The sequence below is a fragment of the Trichosurus vulpecula genome, chromosome 2 (genome assembly GCF_011100635.1).
Source record: "Trichosurus vulpecula isolate mTriVul1 chromosome 2, mTriVul1.pri, whole genome shotgun sequence".
In the NCBI taxonomy this organism is placed as follows: Eukaryota; Metazoa; Chordata; class Mammalia; order Diprotodontia; family Phalangeridae; genus Trichosurus; species Trichosurus vulpecula.
In genome coordinates this window covers 45,139,960-45,164,143 of record NC_050574.1, presented here as the reverse complement: position 1 = coordinate 45,164,143, position 24,184 = coordinate 45,139,960, and the positions used below count along the sequence as shown (strand labels likewise).

General features: G+C 45.5%; 1 protein-coding gene across 1 annotated transcript in view; it reads right to left on the bottom strand.

The window, feature by feature from the left end:
• Positions 1-14,162: 14,162 nt before the first annotated feature.
• Positions 14,163-24,184, bottom strand: part of VPS13D (vacuolar protein sorting 13 homolog D) — a 332,377-nt gene continuing 322,355 nt past the window's right edge. The window contains exons 69-70 of the mRNA XM_036744767.1: positions 16,805-17,045; positions 14,163-14,742 (exon numbers count right to left, since the gene is read on the bottom strand). Coding sequence (XP_036600662.1) covers positions 14,611-14,742; positions 16,805-17,045 — 373 coding nt within the window. The 3' untranslated portion in view covers positions 14,163-14,610. The remainder of the gene's footprint in view (positions 14,743-16,804; positions 17,046-24,184) is intronic.

Genomic DNA, 24,184 nt, shown 5'->3' with positions numbered 1-24,184 from the left:
GAGATGCTAGACACAAGTCCAGAATGAAACTGTCTTCACAGATCACTGAGTGGGAATTTAATGAGCTGAAGAGGATGAGGAAAGGGAATCTGACCTTTTCTATTAGAGTCCACCAGGATCAAACCTTTCCAAGACCTACAACATTGGGGTTCCTGCTTCTATCTGCAAGTGAAAGACAGTCAGGTAAGGACCCCTGACTCCTCGCTGAGGAAAGTGAGACCTCCACAATGCATCAAACTGTGTGCAGAGTCCCACTAATTAAGCTCAAATGTCTACTGTTTGTAGTGGTCTATTGTGTAAGTTGCAAAATTTAGATCCTTCAATTCAACAAGCATTTATTAAGTGCCTACTGTGTGTAAGACACCTGCTCATTTCAGTAAAGAGCATTCAATTCAGGATTTATTAAATGCCTACTGTATGTAGAAGTCTCCTGTGTCCACTTCAAAGTTTAGGTCATCCAATCCAGCAAGCATTTATTAAGTGCCTACTATGTGCCAGGTACTTGCATAAATGTAGAGATGGAAGGGATATGAGATCATTGAGCTCTCTGCCCTCCTCCTGCTCATTTTACAGGAGAGGAAACTGAGGCCCATTGAGGTTAGATGGCTTTCCTCAACGTCATACAGGTAGCAAATAGCAGCACTAGGAGTTAAACCCAGGTGCTTGGACTCTAAATGAAGCACTCTGTGCCACTGTCTTCGTGCAGGGGATCTGCTTGTTGTTCTATTAAGTTACAAGTGTGGCAGGGAGAGTGGGCATTGAGCTTGGAGTCAGGAAAAGCTGGGTTCAAATTCTTCCCCCAAGACCCTCTCCCTTGTAGTCCTGGGCAAGTCACTTTCACCCTTCTGAGCCTCAGTTTGCCTCATCTGTAAAATGGGATTAATTACTGTAGTATCTTCCCCTCCAGGGTGGGTGGGAGGCCCAGATGAAATGACATACCGTCTTTAAAGAGCTATAAAAATGTCCGTGGCCATTATTATCATTTGATGGTAGGTTTTAGAGCTGGAAGAGATGTTAAAGGTTGTTCAGTTCAACCCTTTCATTTTACAGACGAGGAAACCGAGGCCCGGGAGGTTAACCAATTTGTCCAAGGTGATGCAGGTCATTAAGCTAAGTGGCAGAGCTGGGAGATTTGAGCCTCAGGCTGCCTACTCCAAAGCCAGATCTCCTTCCTCTTCATGGACACTGTTGGTGAACCAAGGAATAAAGGAATTAAACTAGATTGGGGTGGGGAACCTGCAGCCTTGAGGCCACATCCTGGACTAGATGGCCTTCCAGTCCTAGATCTAGGATCCCAGGAATCCTGTTTATCTGAAGGGCCATTATGGCTTTTGTTCTGCTTGGCTTCAGAGGGCAAAACTAGGAATAATGAGGGAATGCCACATAGAGGTACATTTAGATTAGATGTCAGGGGAAAAAAATCCTATTGATTAGAACCCTTTGTAAGTGGGATGGGCCATCTGGGAAGGCAGTAAGCTCCCCATCCATAGAGGTCTTCAAGGAGATGCTGGGTGACCTCTTGGGTATATAATAGTATGGACTCTTGTTGGATATGAGTCGGACTAAATAGCCACTGAAGTCCCCCCAAGCCCCCAGTTTGTGACTTTGTATCCTGGGGATACAGAGGAATCTGAAGAATCTAAAAAGAACAAAGGAATAGTGGGGAAGGAATCACGACTGATGGAAAGGAGCTCTCGAACTATGGTTATCTGCCTCTCCGAGTATTTGGCCTTAGGTGAGTTGGGATGGGGAACGAGTGCCCTCCCTCTCATCTACCCGCCCCCCCCCCCATCCTTCGGCCTCACCTCCTCGGGCCCCATCCGTCACCCCCAGGGGATGCTGTTTGTCATCGCTCCGGGAGGCCGGAGCTTTGGCGAGCAGGGCCGGCCTGGTAGCAGCCAAGGGCGGCCCACGGGGCCGGCGAAGCCTTTGTCTCGTGCTCACAGAGCGATCCTGTTACAACACACTTTAGCTGCCAACCTGCGGCAGCCCCTCAATCCATCATGGTGGGCGGGGGTTCCTCGGCCCTGCCGCGCTGGCCGGGCTGTTGTTTTAGTCTTCCCCGGACTGTGAGATAAACGGGGCATGAACTGGCCCCCTGGCAGGGGGTCAGCCCCTCGTGCCCTCATTAAAATGCCAATCAAAAAGAGTTATGAAGCCCCACTCTTCCTCTGGCTGTTGGCTCCTGCAGCCCTGGGGGGCTTCCTGGGGCCCTGCTCCCCCCCACCGGAGAACCAGCGTCTTCCCAAGTCCAGCCCCAGCTGGACATCGCCTTTCTCCTTCAGGATTCTGCATGAGGCCCTTCCTTCAGACAGTCCTCGGTTTGAGCTGGAAAGTTCTTGGAGGTCATCTAGCCTTTCCTTTCTCCCTCCTTCATTCGAGGAGCATTTAGTAAGTGCCTACTGTGTTCCAGGCACCCGAGGTACAAATAAAAAAATGAAAACAATCCTGCCCCTGAGGAGTTTCTATTCTAAATACATGCACGCAGAAGCAAATTCAAAATTCAAATCTGTGCACACAGGCACACACACTCACACTCACAGACACAATCACAGACACACTCTCACACAGACATACACTCACACACAGACACAATCACACACACACACTCACACTCACACAGACACACACTCACACACACACAGATATTTTGCATCTCCTTGGCTCACGGTCCCTCCAGACCTCCTCAAGCCTGTTCCTGAGTATTTCCCAAGGCATGCCAAGGAGCCCCCTCCTTCCCCACCCTCCTTCCCCAGGCTCTGGTCTTGTCAGAGGGAAGGGTGTGCCCCACCTATGCTAGGTGATAATAAGAATAGCTAGCATTTCTTTTTTTTTTCCATGTATAATCTATTTATTGGCAACGCTAGCAATTACCAGTAATAGAGGCCCCTCAGTGACCAAAGATACACTTTACAATCAGAGCAACTTTTTATATAGTTAGGTGGTTACATCAGGTTCAGCAACACAAACTAAACTAAGACTGATTGGTCACTAATTATGATGACTAACAAAAAGCAGGAGAGGGATCTTCAGAGTTGAACATCCTCTAGAAGTTACCAGCCAGATACCCTCCCTTAACCAGAGAGACCCAGTGCTAGGAAAAACATCTCCAGAACAGGTTGAATCATCCTCCATCCATCTCCTTTATCTCCCTCAAGAGGCAGATCCAGTCTCAGTTGTGTGCATGGTCTCCTACAAAGTCTCTTACAAACTCTTCTGCCAAGGCCTATACAAAATAAATCCAAATCTAAGTCCTAGAAATTGGTTACAGTGATTACTGAAACTCTTCAAGCGGTAACTATTAATCAACCAGTAATCAGTAATCAATTTTGCTGAGAAAGGTCAGGAGAGGAAGCATTTAAGCAAAGCTAACAAACCAATTGAATTTGACAGTGCTTGTAATGTTCCACACTCATAGTACCACCCCCCCCCACCAAAGTATGAAAGGAGCTGCCCTTTATCATCTTTTCTCTGGGGCCACCTTGAGCCTTATAATTACACAATTCTCAGTTTAGTTTGTTTTGTTCTTTCCATTTGCATTGTATCAGTCACCACATATATTATTTCTGGTTCTGCTTGCTTCACTCTGTATCAGTTCATCAAGTCTTCTCATGTGCCTAGGAATGTTTGATAATCATTGTTTCTTATACCACATTAATATTCCATTACATTTATCTAACACAATTTGTTTAGCCATTTCCCAGTTGATGGGGATCAATTTAGTTTCCAGTTCTTCGTCACCACGAAAAAAAGAAAAAACTCCCAAACTATGACTATTTTGATGTCTGTGGAACCTTTTCTTCTGTCTTTGTCCTCCCCTTAGATCACCTTCTATCTAACTCAATATATATCTTGTATATTCTTAGTTATGTGTTGAATCCCCCGTTAGAATGGCATACTCCTCTAAAGTCAGGATCTCTGATTTTGTCTCTCTTTGGACTCCTAGTACTTAGCACAGTGCCTGACATTCAGGTGCTTTAAAAATGCTTCTTCATTGACTGCTTGGAATTTCGGTGTAGCATTTCTATAACACAAGTACCAGGCATCGTACCAAGCATTTTAAAATTGTTATCTCTTTGGAACCTTGCAACAACCCTTGGGAGGTTACGCCCATCTTACAGATGAGGAAACTGAGGCAAATGGGGCGGAGTGACTTGCCCAGGGTCACATGGCTGGCAAGTGTCTGAGGCAAGGTTTGAACTTGAGCCTTCCTGACTTCGGGTCCAGTGCTCTGTCCACTGGTGCTACAGAATGTCCCCTAAGCACTGACCTTGTTCTCCAACAGTGTCCTTTGAAAGACTGCAGCGCTCAGGTACCTCTCCATGTACAGCAGGGGTGCTAAGGAGCTGACTACCTCAGCACCCACCATGCCATACCACATGGTTTCTGCTCCTTAGCCCCAAAACACATGGATACAAAGTCACAGACTTGGAGGCTCGGAAGGGACGTCAGTGGCCATTGAGTCCAACTCATATCTAAAAAGAATCCACACTATTATATGCCCAACAAGTTGTCACCTCCTTGAAGGACTTTAGGGATGGGGAGCTCACTACCTTCCCACATGGCCTATCCTACTTATGGATGGCTCTAATCATTAGGATTTTTTCCCTTCATATCTAACCTAAATGTACCTTTGGAGCCTCCCAGAGCTAGCTCTGGCAATGTGTGCAACAACCTCATTACCAATGTGTACATCCCTGGAAAGTACATTACCAAGGTAAGTGAACTTATCCACAGCATTCAAAACTTCTCCATTTGCTGTAACTGATGGTTCTAGGTATGGATGGCATGATGGTGGCTGATGGGGCACCTGTGATTTCTTGGTGTTAATTGTTAGGCCAAAATTAGCACAAGCAGCAGAGAATCGATCCACACTTTGTTGCATCTCAGCTTCAGAATCCGCATTGAGTGCACAATCATCTACAAACAGAAAGTCATGCACCAACACTCCCTCCATTTTGGTCTTGGCTTGTAGCCTTTTCAAGTTGAAGAATTTACCATCAGTCCAGTAACTGACCTTGATGTCGTGTTCATCCTCATTGAAAGCATTTGACAACCTGGCTGGAAACATTATGCTAAAAAGCATGGGAGCAAGCACACAGCCTTGTTTCACTCCATTGGTGACTGGGAAGGCACGAGAGTATTGTCCATTATCTAGAACCCAGGCAAGCATGCCATCATGAAGTTGATGTACATTGCTGATGAACTTCTCTGGGCAACCAAATTTTGACATAATTTTCCATAAGCCCTCACAACTAACAGTATCAAAGGCCTTGGTCAGATCTACAAATGTTGTATACAGACCTTTGTTCTGCTCCTGGCATTTCTCCTGGAGTTGTCAGGCAGCAAGCACCATATTGACTGTTCCTTGGCCTTTTCTGATGCCACACTGGCTCTCACGTAACTGACCATCTTCCAGGTGAAGGATCAGCCTATTAAGGAGGACTTTGGCAAGAATCTTGCCATCAGTGACTAAGAGAGAGGCTCCCCTCCCCCGTGATTGTCACAGGACAACGTGTTTCCTTTGCCTTTATAAAGATAGACAATGGAGGCATCCTTGAACTCCTGGGGGATAACCTCCTCTTGCTGTATAACCTGGAAAATTTCAGTCAGCTTTTGTATGAGCAACGGACCCCCTGCCTTGCAAATCTCAGCTGGAATAGAATCAGCACCAGGTGCTTTGCCACATGAAAGAAGCCTAATGGCATTCAAAACCTCTTCTTCAGTTGGAGCTTCAGGTAGGGAGGGATTGACTTCAACCTGAGGTAAATGATCAATGGCTTCAGCATTGACCGATGATGGTCTGTTGAGAACACTATGGAGGTGTTCAGCCCCTCTATCCAGGATCTCCATGCCAGACATGGGTGAAGGAGGAGATAACAGTAAGACATCTGAGTGCCACGAGATGAGAAGTGGAGAAGACAAGAGGGAGCTCTCGCCGGGGCCCTTGGAAGACCATTTCTCGTCAAAGGACTTCTCTAGTCAGATCACAATGATATGTTGTGTCGGTTTTGGGTCCATTTGTACAAATGCATGTTGTCATTTCTTGTATCTTGTATCTTGTTTCCTATCTTCCAAGTTGCTAGTATCTTTCCCTCTAAGGTTATCTTTCATCTATCCTGTTTCTGTCTTTGACTCTCTCTGCCTCTCTCTGTCTCTGTCTTTTTCTGTCTCTGTCTCTCCATATCCACACACATATGAGTTGTCTCATTCCTTAGAATCTAAGCTCCTGGAGGACAGGGGCTATTTTTTTTTCTTTTGTATGCCTAGCATTTAGAACAGTATCTGATGCCTAGTAAGGGCTTAATAAATGCGCATTCACTGATGATTGATTGAAAGTATTGTGGGAGATAAAAAGACAAATAAGACCAGTCCTTGCCCTTAAGATGGGACAATCTGGCAGGGGAATGAGATGGGTACACTCACATCTCTAGTACAAAATCTGGCCATTTTATTCCCCTGCTTTGAAAAGTTCTGGTGGCTCCCTATGCCTCTAGAATTCAGTCCACACTCTTCCTTTTGGAATTTAAAGTGGGATTCACAATCCTACTCCCTACTACCTTCTCAGACCCATTTCCCGTTGCTCCCCTTCATTTCCTCTGTGGTGGAGTCTAACTGATCTATACTAGCTGTTCTCCAAACTGGGCATAAGTATTTCTGTCAGGCTGAGATCAAGGAAGGCTTTGGGGGTGGGCGTGGGGAAGGGTGGTATCTGTGCTGCATTATAAATAACAGGTAAGATTTCATCAGGCCAAGACTGGAGAGGAAGGACTTTCTTGGCAAAGGGCTATTGTGCAGAGGCAATGGGTGTGTAACGGGTTCAGATCCTGCCTTAGACATTTATTAGCAGTGTGACGCCAAGCAGGTCATTTAACTTTTCTCAAGCCTTAGTTTCACCATCTATGAAAGGGGGGATAACAACACCTACCTCACAGGCATGTTACTAGGATCCAGTAGGGTGATAGACTAAAGCATTTTAAAGCATTGTGTAAATGCTATGATTGTTGCCTTGTTGGTAAAAAGAAAAAGGTGGCCCAGAGAGATGATTGAGTCTGGGTCACAGGAAGAATGACGTTACAAAGGGGAAGTCTGGAGGAACCGGCCAAAGATGGTTTAGGGTTCATCAGCTGGGTGGTGCCGTGGTTAGTTAGAGTGCCCAGCTGGGAGTCAGGAAGCCCTGAGTTCAAATCTATTCTCAGGCTCTAGCTGTGTGACCTTGGGCAAGTCACTTTGCCTTTTCTTGCCTCAGTTTCCTCATCTGTAGAATGAGCTGGAGAAGGAAATGGCAAACTACTCCAGTATCTCTGCCAAGAAAGCCCCAAATGGGGTCACAGAGAGTCTGAACCACAACAACAAAACAATGCATGGGAGAGAGGCAGCATGGTGTAATGGTTAGATCACTATACTAAAAGCCAGGAAAACCTGGATAAGAATCGCTCCTTTGACATGTACGGGCTCTGGCCTCAGTTTCCTCATCTGTAAACTGAGCAGGTTAGACTAGATAGCATCTGAGGTCTGGCCCTGGATTTTTGATCCAAGGTTTTCGTTCTCAGACACTGTGTAAAAATGCTTTGCAGCCTTAAAGCCTCCCTGAACGTCAGCTATTTAATGTCCCTGCCCTTCAGAGAGCCTGGTGTTGCTCGAGGATGTCTCCCGGGGAATGCACCAGGCCAGGCTGTTTGCTGTCTCGGGTGGGAATGCAGGGTCCCACGATGTGCCTGCAAACAGCTGGATGGCCCGGGATGCTGATGTCCTCTCATCTGCTGCCCTCCTTGTCTGGATCGGCAGCAACAGCTCAGGCTGCTCCATGGTGCTCCGTGATGGGGTGGGGGTGGGGGGTCGAGACTTCAAGCTTCCCCAGATACTCCCGGCCTTGGCTTTGGAACGTCACGTGTGCACGTGTGAAACTGACCCCACACACACCCAGGTGCGCCAAGGGTCACCATGCAGCACGTCCTCTCTTGTCTGGGCTCACACCAGGTTGGCGGATGGCTGAGAGGGAAGAAATAAAAAAGGGAGGCCAGGCCGGGCTTTGGAGAGGACTTGGGTTCGAATCCTGACTCTGTCATTTGAACACCGAGGTGATCTTGAGTAAGTTACTTTACACCTCTCTGGGCCTGGAAGTTCTCATGGTAAAATGAGGGGTAGAAACAATTCCAAAGGACTCATGATAAAACAGTTGTCCACCTCCAGGCGGAGAGCTTTCCTTTTTTCTTCCTTTCCTTCCTTTCTTCCTTCCTTTTTTCATTCTTCCTTTCTTTCTCTTTCTCTTTCCTTTCTCCTTCCTGCCTCTCTTCCTTCCTTTCTTTTGTCTTTACTTTTCCTCATCTTTCCCCCTTCTTCATCTTTCCCCCTCTTTCACTTTTTTTCTTTCTTCTTGCTTTCTTTCCTTCCTTCCTATTTTTCCTCCTTTCATCTTTTCCTCCCTCTCTTCCTCTTTTTCTTTCATTTTTGTCTTTCTTCCTTTCTGCCTTCCTTCCTCTTTGCTTTTCTTCATCTTTTCTGACTTCCTTTCTGTCTTTCCTTCTTTCTTCATCTTTTCCTTCCTCCCTCTTTCCCTGCCATTCTCCCTTCTTTTTCTTTTCTTTTTGTCTTTCCTTCTTCCTTCCTTTATCTTTTGTCTTTCCTTCTTTCTTCATCTTTCCCTCCTTCCTTTCCTTCCTTTTTCCTTCCATCCTTCCCTTCTTTTCCATGGCTAATGTGGGAATTTGTTTTGCAACACTATATATATTGGTAATTTTTTTTTTTTTGCCTTCTCAATGGGTGGAGAAAGGGGAAAAGGGAGGGAGAGAAAGAATTCAAAACTGAAAATAAAATTGAATTTAAAAAAGAGAAAAGAAGAAAAATGAAGGGGTTGGATCAGATGCCTTTAAGGTCAAGTCTTCCAGTTCCAGATCTAGGATCCTGTGATCCTGTGGCCAGGTCTTGATGTATAATCCATTCAGGAATAACAGAGCAGACTGCAGGAGGAGGTGCTCAGAAATCAAAATGGCGCTTGGAGACGCCAATGCCAAGATCAAGATTTGTCCTTTTCCTCCAAACATGGCCCTGGGAGCTATTTCTGAACCTTTCCTCTTGCTCTGGGGGTGGGGTGACATCTGCCTGTGATCGCCATTGTTCCAGCTGGTCTCTGTCCTTGGGGTGACCTATACATTCCTCCCTAATTCAAAAAGAACATCTAGACTGTTTATTTCTCCCATGACCTTTTCCTGCTTTCAAGTCTGATCAGAACGAGCACTGGGAGGTGTGAGGTTATTATTACCCCTGGGAACTATTTACACTGGGTCTGCTGCTTGGGCAACCAACCACCTGTGCCTCTCTCTGGTTGAGAGAGCCCTGGCCTGGCCCGGATGAAAAGCGGCAAAGTAGATGGCCCAGCCTGGCCCAGGCTCAGGGAAGGAGCTCTGCTCGCTTTCATTCCATTCCAAATCCTCTCCCCTCTCAACAACTTGATTCAGTTTGATGATTCCAGGCCCGGTTATCCAGGTTGCGGGTACCCAAGACCCCAGGCTTTTCTCTTCCCTAGTGAAAAGGAAAAGGTGGCATATTTGAAAGTCACAGGATTTTAGATTACAATGAGAAAGGACCACAAGAGTCATGTGGTTCATGCATCTGCCCATGCAGATTAAGATTGACTTGCCCAATGTTACGTGGGCAGCTAGGTGGCATAGCGCATAGAGAGCCTAGCCTGGAGTCGGGAAGATCTGAGTTCAAGTCTGGCCTCAGATACTTACTAGCTATGTGAGCGTGGGCAAGCCACTTCACCCCTTTGCCTCAGTTTCCTCATCTGTAAAATGAGCCGGAGAAGGAAATAGCAAACCACTCCAGTTATCTCTGCCAAGAAAACCCCAAATGGGGTCACCAAGAATTGGTGCACATGACTGAAACAGCTCATCATCATCAACAACCAAGATTACACAGGCAGGATCACGGCATCAAAGGTGGGATTTGAATCCAGCTCCTCTGACTCTAGAGCTGTACCATAACATGACCTGGCCTTCAACCTTAGCTCAGCTCCTTAACCACCTTAATTACCTTGAGCAACTCAGCTCTCTCTAGGCCTCAGCATCCTATACGTTAACTGAAGGGATGGGACTTGTCTCCTCTCTGCCTTCTGTTCTTTTTGACCTGTTATACAGCTGCTAATTTTAGTGGCCAAGGAGGTTGAAAGTACAAGGGAACTAACACAGGTAGAGAAAAGAATGCTGGATTTAGAGATGATGATTTGGGTCTGAATTCTGGCTCTGTCCCTTACTACCTTTGAGAAGTATAAACATAAAATTTTGCACTTGGGTACAAAAAGAAAATCACCAGTATAAAATGGGAGAGTCATGAATAGACAGGAGATGTTCTGAAAGAGATCTGGGGGTCTGAGTGGACTGTCAGTTCAACAGGAGTAGCAATGAGATGCAACAGCCAAAACATCTAATGTGATCTTGACCTGCATTAAAAGGGAAGAATCGCTTCCTTGGTCCTTCAAGCACAGGCAGAATGACTACTCGTTGGCACGTTATAGTGAAGAAGATTCCTTTCGCTTATCGGCTGGGACCAGCTGGCTGAAGCCCCTTCCAACTCTCCAATTCTATGGTTTTGTGAATCTCTCTCGCTCTCCATATACATACATATGTATACATACATGCATATATACACACATATGCATGTATCTATATGGATACATTATATGTTTGGATATGTACATATAGAGAGACAGAGAGACTATTAGTTGTTTAGTCATATCCGATTCTCCGTGACCCCATTTGGTTTTTTTGGGGAGCGGTTTGCCATTTCTTTCTCCAGTTCATTTTACAGATGAAGAAACTGAGGCAAACAGGGTTAATTGACTTGTCCAGGGTCACACAGCTAGTTAAGTGTCTGAGGCCGAATTTGAACTCAGGAGCTCCGTGTGCTACGGCGCCACCTAGCTGTGTGTGTGTGAATATATAAAATCAGCAGCGTCAAACTCAAACAGAAATGGTGTCGTTAACCTTTCCATGAGGATTCCTGTGGTTGCATATTGACTTAGTTTTAAATTTTAATGTTGCGTATGTTATTTTTTGGCAGTGGCGGGGACGGGCGTGCCTGGGAGAAGGGGACGAGGGGGGACAGGGAACAGAGGATCCAGGGAATGGGCGCATCCTGTTTTGCTTTTCCATTCTTGTTAACTAGGTGACTAAGCTGTTGGTTCTGAGCTGCTGAAGGATACGAGTATTTTCAATGCCTTTTAAATTGAGGAGCCTGGGATAAGACACTAGCTGCCCAGAATTAGTTACAGTGTGGTTCTTAGGGAAAACCTAGAGCAAGGGTGTGAATTGGATTCAGTCAAAAGGCCACACTTAAGGATGTAGAAGGCCACAGTTTCCCTACCCCTGACCTAGAACATAAGAAAAGAAGGGGGACAAAGGGACATGAGTCTTTGAAGTCAACAAACTATTTTATTCCACAGGAAGGAGGAAGACTCCAGTGTGAGAAATACAACAGTGAGGGGGCCTTAACAGGTTGGTGAGGGTAGTGTTTACACAGTAACAAAACAGATATTGGGATTACTTTCAAGATCATTTTCTTACACATCTGTTATTGTAATGGGTCGATGCAGCTGCTATAGTATCTGAGGCACAAACATTAATGGGAAATGGAGACCCGACCCTCCCCCGGGGCCCCTCCTGACCCCCTCTTGTGCCCCCACAAAAGCTCAGGAAGTGCGGCATTATGGGGACATGACTCTGCTCTTCTTAATCTTATGAGGGACAGGAAGGGCTAACATTACCACTGATAAAAGAAAGGCAACTGGTGTTAAGCAACCACAACACTGGATGGCTGAAGCTGGGATTTGAGGTGCTTTTGACAACCTGGAGGCTGCTGTAAAAGGGGCAGGCTCCTTTCTGCTTCTTTTGCTGTAGGTGGGAATTATTTTCTAGTTGTTTTAAGGTTAAAAAACAAACAACAAACCAACAAAAAGGAAACTGGGTCTAGAAACAGAACCCATGTGTTAGATGGAGGCAGCGAGAAGGCCAGCGTGGATCATGGCCAAATCTTGGATACCATAGTCCAAGTACAAAATGGCGGCATTTTCTTAGGGCTAAAAAAAAAGTTCCTTTACTGCAACTCAGGGAAAGCCAATAGCAAAATATGGAAATGAGATTCCAGTGAAAATGCACCATCCTTATCTATCAACTTCACAGTTGTGTAAAGAGGTTTTCCTTTGCCCTGAAGCATCACCATTGGTAGATCCCAACCAAACACAAGTTGGGCTTCAACCCTGTTTTGACAAGGGCAGGGGGAGGGCTGGAGAAGGTACTTCTATCCCCAACCACTCACCCCATGTAGCCTTGAGATGGACGCTGAACATGACTCTTCTCTAGCTCAGATTTCAAAGACGACTATTGTGCAATGCTGAGGAGATTTTCAACTATTTAAAGAGTTGACTAAAATTAGAAAGGCGCTCCGGGTGGGGAGGTCATTTTGAACAGCAGCTTTCCAGAGTCCCTTTGGGCCCACCGTTTGGCAGTGCAGAGACTTCTGTGGTCAAATGTGAGTGTATTTTGGCTGCAGCCTGTGGCCCAGGGTGGCTTTCTCTGGGAACGATGTGCCTCTTCTACCCACAGACTAGTCACATGACTCCATTTTGGGAAGTCATGGAGTACTGGTGTAGAAGGCAACCCACTCTGGGTGTGGTGGGGGCCTCTCCTCACTTTAAAAGGGTCTGGTTTGAAGAAGTGTTCAGTGATCACAAAGGGGCCTTTTCAAAGCAGAATCACAGCTGGACAGAGGACAAAGGAAAGACGATGTGACACTCAGAGTCCTTCTTAGCTGGGTGTGAGATCCTGTATAAAGAGGGGTCCCCAGCAATAAGGGAATACTTGTACCTCACCTCTTCAAAAGCTTTGGGCCTCGTTTCAACGCCCTAATGCAGTGAGAAGGGACTGACCCCACGAAAAGACTTTCTGCCTGTGTGTTTGTGCTGAAGAAAACAGCGTGAGAAACATGTATGGAAGAGACCAGCTTCATTTGTGTCTCGGATGGGTTTGAGTCATGACTCAAACATCAAAATCATCCACACATCCACTGGGTGGGGGTGTGTGTGGGGGGGGTCTTCTTTACATAACAAATGTTTAAAAATTGAAAAGCCTCATTTAAAACACAAGAAAGTCAGTTCTAGAAGGAGGCCAGTCCCGAAAAGGCTTGGGGGGGGGGCGGGATAACAAAAGTTTCTATCTGGGGACCAGTCTGTTATTGTGGGGGGCAAGAAGGTGAGAATACGCACCCTGGTCTCTGCCTTGGGGTGGGATTGTCTACGGGGACTCAATCGCTTTTCAAATGACCCCATTGATATTTGGCCTCACAGGGCTGACAACCAACCACAACAAAACAAGATGTTCAGCCCAAGCTGCCTCCTTTTCTTAGCCTGTCTCTCCATTTCTGCAGGGCGGGGGCTCCAGTGTATGGATCTGTCCCAATGTGCCTCCTGGCTGTTCTTCCCCAAGGGTGGGGCATGTGTGTTGGGGGAAAAGCCGGATTCAGATTCATTCTTAGTGTAGTTTTCTGATGAAAGAAATGTTTTAATGAGGCTTCTTCTCCCCAATCAACACCGGCTAAGCAATGCTACAAAATGACCTCTAATAACAAGCAGAGAAATGCTCACAAAGCAAATCTGACTTATTTTTGGTAAGGGAACACAATTTAGTGTTTTTTATTTTTATTTCTTTAAGATTTGGCTGAATGGTTATAAAGACAAAGCAGTTCAAAAATAGCTTGTGAAAACAGAATCACCTTTCAATTGGGGGGGCAAGAAATGCATGGAGAAATTAGCTCTGGAAAGCCTGGCCCCTTGACAAAGGGGGGGCTTTGGGATAGACTGCATGAGACAGGACATCACAGGAAAACCTATGGTCCTGCCTTGCTTCCCCTTCCGACAAAGGGCAGGGACTTCTTTCTGGTTTGGAATGCTGAGCAGAATGCCAAGACTGGACTGGGACTCCAGCCTGGGCAATTCGACTTCCAAGGCCTATTATAACTCTTTCATATATACTGGATCTCAGCTTGATCCACTTCTGTGAATACTTTAATTTTCTTTTAAAAATAATACATAACATTCCTCAACTCTCAAGTATATCTTTTATACAGAGTGCCCTGTGGTAGATGCATAGAATTAGTGCAATAGAAGATTCGATATAATTTTTAATTTCTTTACAGTAAACAAACCTTTACACACACTACATGTCCTGCTCTGAAACTTTCTCATATATTTACAAGCACACAGTTGTACATATATACATGTTAACAAAATACAGGGCCATCTAAAAGCTAAGTTCATTTCAGATGCATATTTTTGACGTTATTCAACCAACACCTTTTTAAAAAATTCTTTCCCCATAATCTTAAAGTGCCCCCGAATATTGAATGTGGTTTTCCGTTTGTATTTTTCCCCTCAACGGCGCTCACTTTCTCTTGTTCCTCAAGAATACTTCCCCCCGCGGTTCTCCACGGATTTATTTGGCCAACAGAACGGGCCTCTTCAGCCCGACGGCTCTGGGGCTGGTGCCTGATGGCCGTGCTCTCTCTCGCGCGCTCACTCTCTCTCATTCTCTCTCTCTTTCAGGCAGGAGGGTTTCTTCAGGAGTCCAGCTCCAGCTGCTCTTGATTCTCACTGAGTCTCAACATAAGTTGTTGCTCATAGTAAAGGCTTTTTGCATAGTTTATTTCTTGGGATAATTTGACTGCAAGGACCTCTGATTTCACATGGACCTGGAGGTCAGAGAAGAGGAATAAAGCATGAGGTTTAGAATGTGAAGCGGCATAATGCCAAGGGAAGAAAGGAAGGACGGAAGGGTGGCAGGGTGGGGCAAGCAGTGGCACCGGCTCTGGAGGATGCCACGATCTCCTTGAGGCGCCACAAATGGCCCAGATGGAACTATCTATACCTAGAGAACTCAAGCCCAAACTGGTCCCGTCCAGTGAACGAAGCACAATTAGCAAACGGACAGTTAGTAACAGAACGAAGGCCTCAGAGGGGTGTGAGATTTTCATTTCTGCTCATGTCTACAATGCTTAGAACAGCGTCCTGTACACAAGAGGCACTTAATGAGTGCATGCTGAATACATTCTGCCTATTCTTCCTAGTGCCTGAGGCCACTGGCATAGCCATACTGTCTTTGCTAAGTTGGGTTCTTTGGCACAGAAGGTAAGATTTATAGAAATGAAAATGTGCTTGTTCCCTCTTCCCATTTATTTTGTGCTTTTTAAAAAAAAATCAGAATAATTTTCTAATCTATCTCCCTCTGCCCACTTAGCGTGAACAACGAATCCCCTGAAGTGGGAGCATTATTCTGTTCTACTCTCATAGAGCTATGGGGCTGGAACCAATGACCACCCTTCACATAATCACACCTTCCAACAGTAGAGATTTGGACACATGGGCCCACTCGGGGCTGTTATTTACACTAACTCGCTATATTAACCAAGGAAAATGGAAGGTAAACCTCAGCAGTGAGTCAGCCCTCTCTGATGGTACACGCACGGTCTGTCTCCCCGCCCCATCCCAACTTCCAGCCCCAAGCCGAAAAGCGGGAAGGCCTGTTTCTTCCTCTTCTCTCTTACCCACGTGGCTACTGTAAGGCACCTGAGTTCACTGGTAGCAAATACACTTTCAGGGCTAACTGCTACACTCACTCAGGCTATTTTTAAACAAACTGTCTTTAGAACAAGCCTCAAGGCACAGGACACTGGGGAACAGGACACACACCATCTAGGTGACAACTTAACAAAGTTAAGAACCAAAACAAACCCGAGCCTTTTCTTGGATCAGGGAGACAGCTAAAGGCAGCGCTGAGTGGGCAGGAGAGAAGGTTCAGTGATTAACTGTAGAGTGAAGCCCAAGCTGTCATTACGGAGAGATAAGGAGTCTAAAGTTCTGGCTTCATGACGTGCCTCTGAGCCCTGGGAATAAGGCCCTACCCACTTGATGGCATCATTTCAATCTCACAATAAACCTCTGTGCAGGACCTGGGGCTACACACTGTGTTTCTGTGACGTCCAGAAACCCTGAGTTTTGGCAATCATAGGAACGTGGAATAGTAGATCTGGAGCTGGAAGGGACCATCAAACCCAACTCTCAAGGAAACTGAGGCAGGCAGAGATGGAGTGACTTCCCCAGGGCCACACAGCTAGGAAGTGTCTGAGGCAGAATTGGAACTCAGCTCTTTTTTGGTTCCAGGCCCAGTATTCCATGCATGGAACCTTCAGCTTTCTTTTGTCTTTACCACCTGCCTCTGTCAGAGGGCAAGTCTACACTGTTTTCTGGCTTTTCCGGAACAGTCCCTTAGGCTCATAAAGGCCTGCTCTCCCCAGAGCACCAACAGTGTGGCACTGGTCCTCCCAGCTCCTCTATGAGGTGAGCAGAATAGAGAGCAACCCCATTTTACAGATGAGCCCACAGCTTGGTGCAGGGTACTCAGCCAGCTGCTGGCAGGACTCATCATCAAGGAACATTCACAAAGACCAGGGCTTCACAACACCACATGGCCTGATCTCCTGGCTGGAGCTCTGTGTTCTCTTTGATCAATGGCCTGAGCTCTGGGGAGCATATTGGACCTAGACTAGTGTGGGGCGGGATTTCCTGGGACATCTCTGCCGATCATGCTCTAGTCCTACTGTTAGGAGGAAACGTGGTCATGGCCAGAAAGGGCCCTGCCTATGAGAGCCAGCAGGTCAAGAAAGGGCTTCCTAAGCCTGAGTCTGTTCCCTGCTGTGTACTCATCATTGCAATGGCAGTTCTGGGAGGAGGGCAGAGGCACCAGCTCAGTCTCACCATTGGTTTCTGATGGGAAGGTCCAGGAATCACAACTCCACTACTCGTATTCACTGCCTTCTTGGTCAGCTGCACATATACCTTCCCATGGTCTTTGGAGACAAGACAGTGGTAGAGGTCGTCATATCGGACTTCCAGGACGATGGCCTCTCGATCCACATAGTCCCCACTTTTGAGGAAGTAAACAGCTCTGGAGGAGATGAGGACGCAGTAGCTGTCGATGTTCTCTACGGCTATGAAGCTGTAGGAAGAAACCAAAGAGGAAGTAAGGCACTGGGGTGGGGGACCCACAGGCTGGTTCTCTAACTGGTACATATCAGGAAAGCTATTGAACCAGCAAGGGGACAATGGTATCTTTTCCCAATTCCCCCCTCCTTTTACAGTTTTAAGGCTGGGTTAGTTGCTGATGGCCAAAAGTTGTTCAGAGCCAAAGTGAAATGGTAATCTATCTTTTGGAATAAATAATTTTTAGAAAGTGAACATTTCAGTTCTTAATCCTGAACTGAGAGCTGGGAAAATTAACTGTTTAACAATAAGGTAAAAAATAAAGACACAAAGAGAACATGTCCCCCCCAAGAAATGACTGAGGTAAGAGAATGCTGATGACCGGATGGGAAAGGCAATGGAAAACCAGAGAGAAGACAGAGCCTGCAGATGTAAGAACGGCCAGCCCCAAACAGCAAGCTGGCCCGTGCAAAGGCCTCTGCCCAGGGAAAGAGTGAGTGTGCAAAGAACCTTCACCTCCAGCACCAACAGTTCTCCTAAGTCAAGCCTGACTCTGTCAGTCAGTCAACAAACATTTTATTAAGGATGCGCTCTGTGCCAGGCATTGTGCTGAGCCACGGGACACAAAGAGAGGCGGCAACATGGTCACCAACATCAAGGAGCCCACATTCTAATGGAGGAAATGGGAGAAAGAAAGTACATCTAGGATACACCACATAAAAGAAAAGGCGTTAATACAAGGTTCAAAGACAACTCCAAGGGACTCACGAGGGAGAGGGCTGTCTACATCCAGAGAAAGAACTATGGACACTGAATGCAGAGTGAGGCACACTGTTTGCTCTCTTTTTTTTCTTTTGTTTTTTTTTCTCTCTTTTGTTTTTGTTTTTGTTTTTGGTTTTGTTTCTAATTTCTCCTGATTCATTCCATTGGTCATAATTCTTCTTTACAATTTGACTATTGTGTAAATAAGCTTAATGTGAAGTTATATGTAGAAGATATATCGGATTCCATGCCATCTTGGGGAGGGAGGAGGAAGGGGGGGAAGAAAATCTGGAACTCAGGATCATGCAGAACTGAGTGTTGTAAACTAAAAATAAAAAATCTTAGTAAAAAAAAGAAAAAAATTACATAAGGTAGTGAATAAATCAGAATTAAAAGCATACTAACAAAAGAAAAAAAAAAGAAAGAAAAGGCATTAACTAAAGGGAAGAATACTAAGGGGAAACATGCAAGGTCTCTCCTGCAGAACGTGGAATTTGAGCCGAGTTCTGAAGGGAGCCAGGGAAGGCACAAGGAAGCAGAAAGAACATTCCAGACAAGGGGGACAGCCAGGGAACAGGCACCAGAGTCACGACATGGAGGGTCTTTTGCCAGGAAGAGCATGTAGAACAGTGTCAGAGGACTGTAGAGCAGGTAGTTAGGAAGGTGGGAAGGGCTTTAAATGCCAAACAGAGGATTTTACATTTGATCCTGGAGATCATAGAAAGCCTAATGGAATTCATTGAGCTGTGGGGGGTGGGGAGGGGAAGAGAAAAGAGGAGAGAGAAGAGGAAGGGGGGGAGAAGGGGAGGGATGGAGGTGGGGAGAAGGAGGGAGAGAGGGAGAGAGAGAGAGAGAGAGAGAGAGAGAGAGAGAGAGAGAGAGAGAGAGAGAGAGAGACAGACAGACAGAAAGCAGGAGAGAGAAGAGAGAGACTATGCATTTAAGAAGTTGGGAAAGGGGGCTAATTCTGGAGGGTTTTGAATACCACACAAAGGATTTTGTAGTCAGTCCTGGAGATGATAGGGATCCACTGGAGTGTACTGGGGATGGGACAGTGTGTGACATGATCAGACCTGCGCTTAAGGAAAATTATGTAAGTGGATGAATGGAGGATAGACTGGAGTGGGGAGAGATTTGAGGCAGGCAGATCTCCCAGCAGGTTATTGCAATAATCCAGGTGTGGGGTGATGAGGGCCTGTACCAGAGGGGCAGTGGCAGAGTCAGAGGAGAGAAGGTGGCATATCTGAGAGATGCTGCAAAGGTGAAGTCAGCAGAGCTTGGCAACAGCTTGGATGGGGGAGGAGAGGAATGGTGATGTGATGCTCAACAGTAACAGGCAAGTTTGGAGTGGGGCACAGTTTGAGGCTAAAGATGATGAATTCAGTTTTGGCTATGCTGAGTTTAAGGTACATACAGCAGAGGTGTTAACTAATACTGCACTCCTAAATGCAGCCCAAACCAGATTAAAATGTAATTAAGAAATATTTAACAAAGTGAATAAAAATACCATAAAATATAGATAGCATTACACTTTAAAACTAAGTAAATACACATCTGACAGGGATACTTATGTATGGATTAGTGGCTTTTGTTTCTTTTTTCCCTAATTTTTATTTTCAGTCCCCAAATCTCTCCCTCCTTTCACCCTCCTCCCCAAGAAGACAAGAAATACAATATTCATTAGACATATGAAGTCATGCAAAACAGATTTCTACATTAGCACTGTTGAGGAAAAAGCAAGAAAAATAAAGTAAAAAAAATATGCTTCAATCTGTACTCTGAGTTCATCTTTCTCTGGAGTTGGATACCATTTATCATCAGGAATCCTTTAGAACTGTCATAGATCATTGTATTGATCAGAATAGCTAGGTCTATCACAACTGATTATTGTTATAATATTGCTGTTTCTGTGTAAATTGTTCTCCTGGCTCTGCTTTCTTCTCCTTGTATCAGCTCATACAAGTCTTCCCAGGTTTTTCTGAAACCATTACGCTCATCATTTCTTATAGCAAATAGTATTCCAACACAATCATGTACAACAACTTGTTCAGCCATTCCCCAATTGACAGGCATCCCCTCAATTTCCTAGTCGATGAGTGACCCTCGTTTCTATGTGAGTTTGATACCACTGGTCTACTCTACATCGAGTTCAAAATGTCTAATAAGCAGTTGGAGATGTAAGACTGGAGGTAAGGAGAGAGATTTACAACTAGATTTGTGAATCATCATGTAGAATTAATTGAATCCATGGGAGGTGATAAGATCACCAAGTGAAGTAATATGGAGAGAGAAGAGGACTCAGGACAGAGCTCTCTGGGATACCCAAAATTAATGGGGGTGATCCAGCAAAGGAAACAGAGAAGGAACAGTCAGATAGGTAGGAGGTGAATCAGGAGAGAGCAGTGTCCTGAAAACCTAGAGAAAAGAGGGGATCAAGGAGAAGTCAGTGATCAACAGTGTCAAAGACTGCAGTGAGGTTGGTGAGAATGAAGATTGAGAAAAGGCAATGGATTTTGGAAGTTAAGAGGTTTCAGAGACTTTAGAAAAAAGTGAGTAGAGAGGAAGTGAAGGCACTAAGTGTAGGTGGCCTTTTCAAGGCGTTTAGTCATAAACAAGAGAAGAGATGTAGGATGATGGCTACTGGTGTCAAAGTGAAGGGTTTTGTTTTTTTTTTTAAAGGATGGGGGAAACCTGGGCATGTTTGTAGGCAGCAGGGAAACAGACATGAGGACAATCTGTTGGAGAAGGGACAGGATCAAGAATGACTGTAGAAGGGTTTGTCTTGGCAAGGAGAAAGGCCACCTCTTTATGCTAGACAAGGATGCAGAGGAGCAAATGGGAGAAGACTTGTGAGTGATGTGAGATGAGGAGGTGAGAAGGGGGAGCTCTGGGCAAATGGCCTTAATTTTTTTTTTTTTTTTGCTAAACATTATCAGGGGATATCCATATGTATGTTGAAGTCCAGGAGTCAGGAGTCAGAAAAAGACTGAGCCAGGCCCTGAATTCATTAGGAAAGAGGATGTCCTGTAGGTCAGTAGATAAAGCTGTAAGTATCTGTAAGTCAGTAGTAAAGGGAGAGTCTGGAGTGGCAGTGAGCAGAGCATAAGTCAGGGAATATGACTAAAAGTGCAGCCCACGTTAGAGAGAGAGACCAAGGATGTCAGTGTCATGAGGATGGAGCCAGAAGGTGGAGAGATTGAGAAAGGAAAAGAATTAAAATGAAAGCAGATTTGTTATTTATGGAGCAGGCATTTCAGGGAGCAGAAGCCCTGGCTGTCTACACTGCAAGGACTTTTTGACAATGAGGCTGCAACATCAAAAAACAGGAAAAAGAACAAATGTTAAAGGTTAAATGCTGACCACTGCCCTGTCCTAGTCCCTCGGAATGTGTGATATTGATGGAATGGCACTACAGCTTTTTACAGGCCAGCCTCTGCCTGGGAGGTGTTGCAGCCTGTAGGGCCATATCAGGTCCTGTCTCAGTGGACAGAGTTGGAGAAGCAGCAGAGCAGTGTGCAGGCCAAGCCCTGCCCCACCTCCCCCGCAGACAGCAAGGGCACAATCTGTTCCTGCCGTCACTTCAGCCCCTGTCACCAAGTAGTACGATGGAAGCAGCAATTCTCCTCCTTCAGAAAGGCTCCCCAAGCCCTGATGTGTGTGTGTGTCACACTCCTCCAACTGGGCTGTATGTTTGTGGAGGGCAGGGCTTGGTTTTAATTTACCTCTTATTTTTCTCCAGTGCTGATCACAACAATTCAGTTGTTGAACTGCCATCTGTATCCCACCAATACATAAAATGCAGTCTGCAGCATATAACCTTTGAATGTGTTGTTAACGTTAAGCCTTCTTTATGCCTTATGCCAGGACAAAGGAAGGAAATCCAGGTTCAAGTTCACACATTGACCTATCCTGGCTCTGTGGCTATGGCTAAGGCACTTTGCCTCTCTGGGCCTTGGTTTCCTCAGCAGTAAAAGGAATGTAATGATTACAGGCTCACAGTTTCCCCCTTGGCCCCCAGACCCATAGGAAGGAACCTTAAAAGTAATCTGGCCCAAACCCTTCATTTTACAGATGGAGAAACTGAGGCTGAGAAGTGATCTGCCTAAGGTCATATAGGTAGTAAAGGAGGATGATGACATCATGTATACATCCTTTCCCCTGCAGCCCCACCCCCACCCCAGCCTACCTCTAAGATTCATCTGCTCCCCATTCCTGTTGTCCTACAGATCTTCCATATATGTATCTGTCTTGTCGGGCCCATGGATCCATTACACAAGAAAAATAAGGCAAAGTAATTCCTTTCTGCATAAACTATCTCACTTGAAAAAATAAATCTTCGTCATACCAGCGAAGACTGAGATTTCTAGAACACCAAAGGTCCCACCTCTTCTCTTCAAAGATGTGGAATCCTCTCCTGTTAGTGATTCAGCTTAAGGACTGGCTGTTCAGAGCCTTCATCCTTCACCTGAGCTTTCCTGGTGGCCTTCTCTCATTCTCAGAGTTTACCATGCTAAAGAGAAGGATTTCCTCTGCCTGCCCTTTATTTACATCCTGCTGCCCTGGAAAGGAGGGCATTCATTCATGCTCCCTGTCCTATCCTGGCCCAACTTTGGTGCCTGAAACACCCTTCAGGGGCCACTGCTGGGCTACCAGCACTAGAGGAAAGGAAGCTTTAGGTTCCAAATGCTTCTCTTTCTGTCCCTAGAGTTTCAAGGTTGGAGCCTCTGTGGATTTCAGTGTCATAACTGAAAGACTAAGACTAAAGACTGGTTCTAGTCATGCTTCTGTTACTAATTAGTAGTGAGACCTTAAAATATTTTAACTTCCTTTGTGCCTCAGTTTCCAAGTCAGCTAAAACCAGATGGTGTCTGTCCAGCCAGGAGGCTCAGGTGAGCTAATGGTGTGGAACCACAGGTACTGTCAGACCCAGGTGAAGGGATGCTACAAGGGCCACTTCCTGAACTGCAGAAGAAGCCAGAAGTCCCCAACTTTCATAATGGTTTTCAGTTGTTCATAAAATCACAGCCAAAGACAAGACAGCTGCCTGAATGGGAGTCAGGCTGCCCAGTTCCCACAAACCTACACCAGCAAAACCATGAAGCTGCTTCCCCCCATCGAATAATGAACAGGAAAATCCAATGAGAATCTAGAGTTAAATGGTATCTTCCGCTCCAGAACTGCACAAGTCTACCAGAAGGCCATGGCAAGAGGTGCCCCTAAGCAAAGTGAATGCCAGCACAGCCAAAGGACACATGTGGATGGCAAGGCTGGATACAGGTCCAGAGGCACCAAGAGGAGAGGGATCTCCTGAGAAAGTGCCTTAGCGAGGCAACAGGCCATGATCAGCATGGTGCCCCAAGGGTCACATCAGTAGAGACTGGGCCCCCAGGCCTCAAGGTCCTGAGAGGCCAGAGGGTGGCCCCTGAACATCCAGCATTCTGAACTTCAAACATCCTGACAGGCCAAAAACCCAGAGAGGGGGTTAGGGTGGGGCAAAACACGGGTTGAAACCAAGTAGGGATGACCATCCTGACCATTCCACCCCAAAGCACAACGGGGGTGGAGGCAAAAAAGCCCCAACTCAAGAACTAAAGCTGGAAAGATGAGTAAATAATATACAATAAGTAAAAGAATTATTGGAAAATCTAACTCCATAACTACTGTAAGCGGAGACTCAAAGGAAAATATGGCTTTTCCACTGGGATGGTATGGATACCTAGAAAAAAAATAAAGAGATTAAAAAAAAGAAATTAAAACTCTTGTGGAAAGAATTGGAAGAAAATTCAATAGCTAAGCATGAAATGCCTGAAAACCAGGATAGTCCCAACAGAAATCAGTGACTTCATGAGACAGCAAAAAACATTCAAATAAAATTTTGACATTGAAAAAAAAGAAGAAAATGTAAGATATCAAGAACTGACCTGGAAAGTGGGTCAAGGAAAGAAAGAATTTAAGAAATCATTGAACTCCCTGAAAATCATTTTTAAAAAAGCCTAGCCACTGTATTTCAAGAAAATATAAATAAAAACTATAAACATCTATTAGAACCAGAGAGCAAAGTGAAAACAGAAAGAACCCACTGAAAAGAACCCCCAAAGGAAAAGTCCCAAGAATGTCATGGCTAACACTCAGAGCTCCTACATCAAAGAAAAAAGACTGCAAACCTCCAGAAAGAGGGAATTAAAGTACCCAAGGAACTACAGCAAGAATCACATAAAACCTAGGAGCTACCACTGAAAATAACCTTGGAAGAGAATATTCCAAAAGGCAAAGGGCAAAGAGTTATAACCAAGAATAACTAACCCTTCAAAGATGAAAATAATGGATCTTTAAGGGAATAGAGGCCTTACAAGTTCTGATAAAAGGCCTAGATCTGAGATACAAACCCAAGAG